We start from the raw sequence: 8,335 nt of genomic DNA on the forward strand, positions 1-8,335 counted from the left end.
GTATCTGAAGTCTTAAAGACTTGCCTTAAAACAAACAGTTATCTAAGTGAGAGGTCAGCTAAGTCTACATTGAAGAAGCACAGTAACCTCTGTGATCTAAGGATTGTTAATAATAAAATCCATGCTCAGAAGAGGGAGGTGATACTAGAGCTAAAATTCTGAGCACTGGGTTTACAGAATGCTATAGATAACGTTAAACGTTCAAAGTTGATTTACGGAGCCCACGTGGATTAAGCCTCCACTGAATTCCTTCTGTCCACTAACTAGGGATGTGAACAGGCTTACCCTCAGGCTGGGTACATTGAAAAGTGGATTGTCACCATCCCCAGCCGAACTGGAGAGGGGAACCCTCCCTTAGATGCTTTCGAGGGCGTGTCCATGATGGAGATCACCATCCTGGGGTTGAATAGTCATGAAGCATGGCTTGATTGCCATGGTCAGAAGGGCCTGCACTAATCTTCTGTCTAATGAAATGTATGTGTCTCAATCACAGTCCTGTTTCCATTTATGTAGTACCACCTGCAGCTGTGATGTGTTGATATGCTGCCAATCAGCTTTTGTGGCAATTTCTTTTGTCCTCCATGTCTAGTTTAAGTCTCATTTCTCGGTAAACCTTTGGATATCATTATTACCTCATGTTAAAGATCTCCCTCCTCCAGAAACACTACAATAACTACCCCTATAAAGCTGCCCTGATTCACAATAAAAGTGGGGGGGGAAATGTTACAGTTTCCGAAACCCACAAGGTCGGTTATACTTTATCCTGCAGTGTCACTGAGTCAGCATCTATGACACAGCAATGGACTGAGTTTGAATGGCTCCGTTTATGATGAATTACTGTGAACAGTGCTCCATTGTGTGGCTTGTGTTTTACATAGTTGTAAAGATATCTTTATGTAAGCATCTTATTTTTATTTTTTCATATTATATACAAAAAAAACCATGTTATAAAAATTTCCCTAAATGCCTCTTTAATGTCTTTGCAATAATTAGGTATACCATAGTTTACTTAATTTTTTGCTACTTAAATTGAGATAGAAGATAAGACTTTGGAAGAATAATGTGAGTTTTAAAAATTCCAAATGCAATTTGGGTATCTACTCAATTTCTCATTTCTATACAACAGGGAAAGTTATTTTATTTGTATAGTTTCTTTAACCCAAAATATAGAATCTTTTTATAAAGCCAATAAATTTCATTTGATTGTTTGATATGATTTCAGATGATTTCCTTGAGTAAGAAACCTTCTTCTTACCTAAAGAGATTAAAATATTGTAAATGAATTCATCCACCATAAAATATGGGTTACATAGTTAAAAATAATGTTCTCTCTTTGACAATTAGATAAGGATTTTTATGTTCTCCCTAGTTTAATGTTCTTTAAATTGTTATTGGCAGAACAATTCTTAATGTAATAAAACATAGTTTGGCATTTGTTATCTTTTTTTCTTGATAGCGGAGTCCATATCCTTTCTATGATTATAAGCTTATTTCCATAATAACAAAAACAATACTTATCTTGATCTTGATTATCTACAGATCCTAGTCAAGTACCTATCACATTTTAGGTGGAAGCTACATCTGCCCTCCTCTGGCAACACCAGAGGAAAACAAACAAACAAACAAACAAAACCCCTCACTGCTGTGGAGTCAATTCTGACTCATGGTGAACCTATAGGACAGAGTAAAGCTGCTCCTTGCGCATTTCTGAAACGATAACTCTTTATGGTCATAGAAGGGCTCATCTTTCTCCCTTGTAGCTGGCTGGTAGTTTTCAACTGCGGACTGTGCACTTAAGCAGCCCAGTGTCTTACTACACCACGAGGGCTCCCCACTAGGCCAACAAGAGAGTCCAATTCCACATCAGCACAAGCCCGGTTGCCATGAGGCTAAGGTCAAACATGTCTTGACCTGCCATCCTTCTTTCACCCTAGTCTGACCCCAACCATTTCTTTCACAATACTTCTCTGCTGGGTTGGATAATCTGTGCAATGACCACAGAGATTCAGCCAAAACTGACAATTATGTGGGTTTAGGGGGGAATTTGATATGTCTACAAGCCAGCATCAGAAACATAATGGATAGCCTTTGGTCTACCACAGGCTTCTTCTTAGCCAGCAGCCAAGCCACTCTCTGGTCCTTAGCCTCTCAGCCTCGGGGCGCTTTGTCAGGAAGCCCATCACATTGCCTCACTGCTGCGCAGTCTCAGCAGCGTGGCTCCTCTGTTCTGGTGCCCCTGGTCTCTGAATGGCATAGCCTCCACTACCTATACTCTGACAGGCAGAAATCCTGAGCATGCTTGGAGAATTCTGCTGCACAAAACCTCTGTATGTTGTTAAAAACCTGGGATGCTTACTTTGATGACTAAGGTACACCTGATCCAAGCCATATTATTTCCTCTGGCCTCAAATGCGTGTGAAAGTTGGACATTGAATAAGGAAGACTGACACAAAACCAATGCCTTTGAGCTATGGTATTTACAAAGAATATCGACAGTACGTGGGTTGCCAAAAGAACAAAAATGTCTGCTTTGGAAGAAGCGCAACCAGAATGCTCCTTAGTGGCAAAGACGGCAAGACTGTGTCTCAGGTGCTTTAGGCATGCTATCAGGCAAGAACAGTCCTGGAGAAGGACATCGTGCTCGACAAAGTGGAGGGGAAACGAGAAAGAGGGTGGCCCTCAATGAGGAGGATTGGCACAGTGGTTGCAGCACTGGGCTCAAACATAGCCATTGTGAGGCTGTTGCAGGTCGGGAGGTGATTTGTTTTGTACATAAGGCTGCTATGAGTTGGAATTGACTCGATGGACCCTAACAAGAACAGAAGCAACAACGTCATCATTTGATGAGAATGACGGAGAAAGAGATAGGAGAGCCATATTATAAAATTTAACTTGCCACTGTAGGCAATTAATACATTTATGTCAAAATGCTAACTGTATTTTCTTATGCCAAAATTTCCAAATGATAAAATAACGCACTGAAGAATTTGTAGAACAGAGAGACAAATCATGTATGTACTATAAGAGATCTGCAATCATGTTCATATTGAAAGCACAGAAAAATGATTAGACAGGAACCATAATTTTAAATACATGTATAGCAAAATCCATATGTAAGTTTAATACCATCGTACAGCTAGAAATGCTGGGACTGTCAACTCCCCTTTTCTTTTGCATTTGCGAATTCAAGGCAGATAAAAAGCATTGGTCTGAATACCTCAAGATCAGAAGTTCGAAACCACCAGCTGCTTCCCAGGAGAAAGAAGAGACTTTCTACTTCTGTAAGGAGTTACAGCCTGGGAAATCCCCGGGGCAGTGCTACGCTCACTCTCATAGAGGGTTGTGATGCTTGAGAACCAACTTAATGGCAGGGAGTTTGTGTGGGGGGTGGTTTTTATGTTTTTTTGGTGTGGATATTTTTTCCCAAATGAAAAAAACTTTTTCAATGTCAATGATAGATAAATGACACTCTTCTGCCTGATGGTTAAGAGGTATTCTTTGCTTCATGGGAACTCTTTTGCAGTTTATGCGTATTATCAAATTTTAGGTGTTGAAACAGTTTACAGGATGTTTGCATGTATAGGATGTGTCCATTCACGTGTACTGAGGTCACTGCAATGAAATGGTAGAGTATAGAAATAAGAAAATGTTTTATAGTTGAATCCGAAGGAAGACCTTTAAGCCATAACGCATGCTGATAATCATGAGGATTGACTTGAATTTGGGATATAAATAACACTGGATGCTTATCCCAAATGTGCCACTTACAAGTGGTGTGATTTTAGGTATGTTTCTTAACCACACTAATCTTCAGTTTCCTCTGCTTTGAAACAGGGGAAACAATAATGCCTATTACATTGCTATGATCATTGAGTGAAGAAATTGTTTATGAAGTACTTGTGGGCTCTTCATTGGGTCTAGAAGAAACATATTCTTTATTTTGTTCCATCACAGAGGTTAGTGGCAAATGAATGGTATGAATGCAGCCTATTAAAATAGGAAGAAGAGGGAGGTTTGATTCTAAATATTTTGGATAATTATTTTCTGCAACCCAGTTAAGTATGAGCCAATTCAGCATTCTTCATCTCTCTATGCATAATTTTCTGTTCACCCACCCACAGAATTCACATGTGCACACGGTGGAGAGAGTGAAGTTGAATTGATACCTGATGACCTAGAAGAAACACCGGAAAGAGAGAAGAAACACACCAACTTCACTTTGTGCAATGTCTGTAACATTCAGCTGAATTCGGCTGCTCAAGCACAAATCCATTACAATGGCAAATCGCACCAAAAGAGGTTAAAACAACTCAGCAATGGGATGGTGAAAAATGACACTGGTAAGCCTTTCTAAAAATATGTTTTCAATGTTATTTCATCGTCTCCGGTTCTTTGTGTACCTGCAGATGTGAAGCTAAAAGAGTGGGTTAATCTTTGTTTTTGTGCTCCGGGCAACCCGTCCCAGTCCCCCAAAACAAAACAAAACAAACAAAATTCACTAAAGAAGAGCTTGACCAGAGTTATTTCAATAAATCACTTCTTGCGATTGTTTTGGGGTGGGGTGTTTGCTTGTCGGATAGATTTGATTATAGTTCCTTGTGGTTATGAGTCACCTGAAATTTGCTATTATGAGAACATTGGTGAATGAGTTCGTCAAGGTTTGCTTGGAACGTTCCCCTGAAGTGCAGTCTTTCACCCTGTTTCTGGAGCAGTGCCATTGTGGTTGTGATCTTGCTTGTTACTGTTCTTGTTTGGGGAGAGGAGGCTTTGACTTGTTAGGAAGAGAGCCGTTGATTTTGGAAAATTGTATTTCCTAAGTATGTGTTTTGAGCAATAACATATTCTAGATTTGTGAAGATAGAAAATTTATATTTGTTAGTGAAAATTCATGGGATCTGTAATCACTTTAGACTACTGTTTTAAAGCGTCTGTTGAACACACGAGTAAATAGATTGTTTTATATGCTTTTGGAAGCAAATGGAAGGTTATTAGGAAAACCACAGAGGTGAGGGAGCTGAGGACAGATGCCATAGCAATTAGAATGAGTTACAGTCTTGTATGCAGGCTGGACGTTTCCGATGATAAGTAAAATATGCTTTATCTAAGCATTTATGCCATTAGAAATGAGACTTTATAATCAATTGTGAAATCTGACTTCATGAGATTGTGTGTGTATATTTATTTTAAAGATGTCATATATAAAGGTATTTTATATAGCTATTAAGGTTTTCATATCTAAATGGAATACATACAAGCATACCTTCATGAAGTCAAATTTCACAACTGTGAAGTATATCTATCTATCTAGATATATTAAGATATATATGTACATATAAAAAGATGTGTGTATACATATTTATGTATAATTATGAATTTTGCTTTAAGGCTATCAAACAATAATAATGATAAAAAGTTCTAAATACAAATTACTTCTACCTTGTTTTTAGATTTTCATGGTATGAATGAGAATATTTTAATGAAAATGACCCCATAAAACTTCTTCCCAATGTATGAGAGTTGGTTAATCATAACTCTTATTTGTTCAAGAGTAAAACATCCCTTCCCCACACAGAATATTACCAGAATGTCATTGAGAACTATTAAATTCTAGAGGCATCAGATAAAGCTAGTAAAGCAAATGTACTTAGTAAGCTATGATTAAGAATACGTTCATTCCACAATCTCTACTTTGAACTTTCTAAGGAAAATGTGTCACTTATCATCAAATATAGATAAAATAGTTGTAAATATCTATAATTTAATTCCAAGTTGTTCTTTGTTCTTCAGTTTCCTTTGTTGGTGAAGATGGTGTGGTCATTGTTATTTTAATTGACCCTCCTAGATATTTAAAAATCTCATTTAGAGCTGTGAACTAAAAGCATGCTTTGTTCAGAAAGGCAAATAACAGCTCACCCCAGGACTGAAGAGTTCAAACCATAGTACCAGAAGTGAGAAATGAATATTTGAAATTTACCATATCGGTGCACTTATTTTTATTACTTCGCACTAAACCCTTTGTGCATATTTTATTTATTTCTTATGACTGATCTGAGCAATAACATATTCTAGATTTGTGAAGATAGAAAATTTATATTTGTTAGTGAAAATTCATGGGATCTGTAATCACTTCAGACTACTGTTATAGATGTGGACATTGAGGATAATGTAGATTAACACTCTCCTGAGGGTCACGCATCTACCAAAAGTTCAAGCTGGTAATGAAATCCAGATTTCCCCCAAATAAGTATTGTTTGGAATTTATGACTTTCTTTTCTCTAGGAGAGAAAATATAAAGCGATTCTGTTTTGTTTTTATTTAGTAAGGTTTGTTTCTGTAATCTTCTTTAGCAAGGTTTACACACTTTTACATATTACCCACAATACTTTGATCAATACGGTGTTCACTGAAATATTCTCAGTCCATTTTCTATTTGGATTAGTGGTTTCTAACACTTGGGAAAACAAACAAACAGCACTCTGCTAGTTAATTGGTCATCAAAAACAATCAGAAATGTCTTAAGCCATAATTTCATGGCTTAGAATTAGACTTCAAAGAAGAAACGGACATTGGAAGGCGAAAAGCCAAGAATCGCAGGGCTCGGGCCACATAGATGGGATCTACTAGCCAAGTAGGGTGTTGCTGAAGCTAGAAAGGACAAAAAGAATATTCAAGAACGTATGGTGACTTTGGCCTTAATCTAGACTACTGTTACACCCAAGAATACCTATATCCATTGATTGTCTTCTATATTGTGTGAAACTGAAGGAATCAAGATACAGTGATGATATTTTATTTGCTGATTTATTTGTTTATATTGAGATTTTATTTTTGCTAGTGTGAATAACGTTGGGATGAGCGTGAGTGTATATACATCTATTAGTGCAGTTGCTCTTATTTTTCTAGGACCTTTACCGAGAGAGGGGGTATTGCTAAATCCTATGCATTTCTATTTCTAACATTTTAAGGCAGCGCCATGCCACTTTCTATAGTAGTTGCCCCATTGTCCACTTTCTGTATATGATGATTCGTCTCTCCTCATTCTTGATAGCATTGTTTCCTGTTTGTTTTTTTAAACTATGTTCTTCAGGTGGGGGTAAGATGAAAACTTACTGTTGTTTGTTCCGAAATTGCACCTTTCCAGAGCATTCATGTGCATCATATACAGGCCATATGAAAGGAAACTTCTAATATCAAAAAGCAAAACAGTTGATAAATGCATAATACTGAGAATAATGGTCCAATCAAGTTAAAACATAGTATTGGATATGAGTTGGGGGTGGAGGAGGATGTCACAAGGGGTGCATTTTATGGATAATGTAACAACAGAGAGGAAAACAAATGATCTTTTGATCCGGAAGAAAGAACTTCAGTGGTTCATTCTTAAAAACGAATTCACTTTCCAACACAGTACAGCTAATCACCTGGCCCCTCTTCTCTTCAGTAGCCTTTAAGCCCCTTTAAGAAAATGGTCTTTTTTCTTTATGTCTGCACTGCTTATTAGGGAGCCCTCAACTTGAACTGAAAGGGGTTCTATGCCATGGTAATAGACTTATACGTTTGCAAGGTACTTTCACAATTGAGTTAATATTTTACATGGACTAGATTCATTGCATTTCCTTTACATATCCCCCACACCTCCCACCTCTAAAAAATTCTTAGAGACTTCTGAGCCGAGAGCTACTCATGGTTACTCCTTTACATACACTGAGGCCAAACAAAAAGAGGGATTTCATCTATCAATAGAACCTATAAACTATAAACTTAGTCAAAACTATAGTCTTTAATTTATTTTGAGAAAGGAAAATCGTTGTTTACTTGCGCTCCTGAAAAACGAATTTATGCTGATTTTCCCATCTTCATAAGTTTCCACGTCGATTTAAATTTCAAATAGGAAGCAATTAAACAGAATAACAATAATACCTAGGAAAGATGATGAAATAGAGATTTTTATCAAATTCATGCTACTTTTCTTATATTTTATTTTAGTGATTTAAGTAATGTGAACAGTAGCTTACTTTTATTCACTCAGGGTTGTCTAAATAGAAAGAAATCAATATTATTTCATTGCTGAATGATTGTAGAACAGGCATGCCTTGGGGCTTTCCAAATGTGCAATATGAGAGTGGGAATTAACCAGGGAAAGCACCATCACACCTAAAATATGGTTTCTGAATTTTCGGGCAAAATATGGCCAGGCACTTATTAGGGAAAGTGTTCTTCTGAAAATCGCAATGAAAATACACATACTTTAGGATCATTAAATATGAAGCCATTGTGGCCAGGTAAGACTTCACTTTCTGAGTCAGATCCAATCTTAGCAGCTGAAAACGTATAT

General features: G+C 37.2%; 1 protein-coding gene across 1 annotated transcript in view; it reads left to right on the top strand.

The window, feature by feature from the left end:
- The first annotated feature begins 4,149 nt into the window (after positions 1–4,149).
- The window catches only part of ZNF385D (zinc finger protein 385D), an 849,687-nt gene continuing 845,501 nt past the window's right edge, over positions 4,150–8,335 (top strand). Inside the window, exon 1 of the mRNA XM_045297460.1 lies at positions 4,150–4,340. Within this exon, the coding sequence (XP_045153395.1) occupies positions 4,322–4,340 (19 nt within the window). The 5' untranslated portion in view covers positions 4,150–4,321. The remainder of the gene's footprint in view (positions 4,341–8,335) is intronic.

This window comes from Echinops telfairi, unplaced genomic scaffold, assembly GCF_000313985.2.
Source record: "Echinops telfairi isolate 266 unplaced genomic scaffold, ASM31398v2 ScPeMD7_7420;HRSCAF=8458, whole genome shotgun sequence".
NCBI lineage: Eukaryota > Metazoa > Chordata > Mammalia > Afrosoricida > Tenrecidae > Echinops > Echinops telfairi.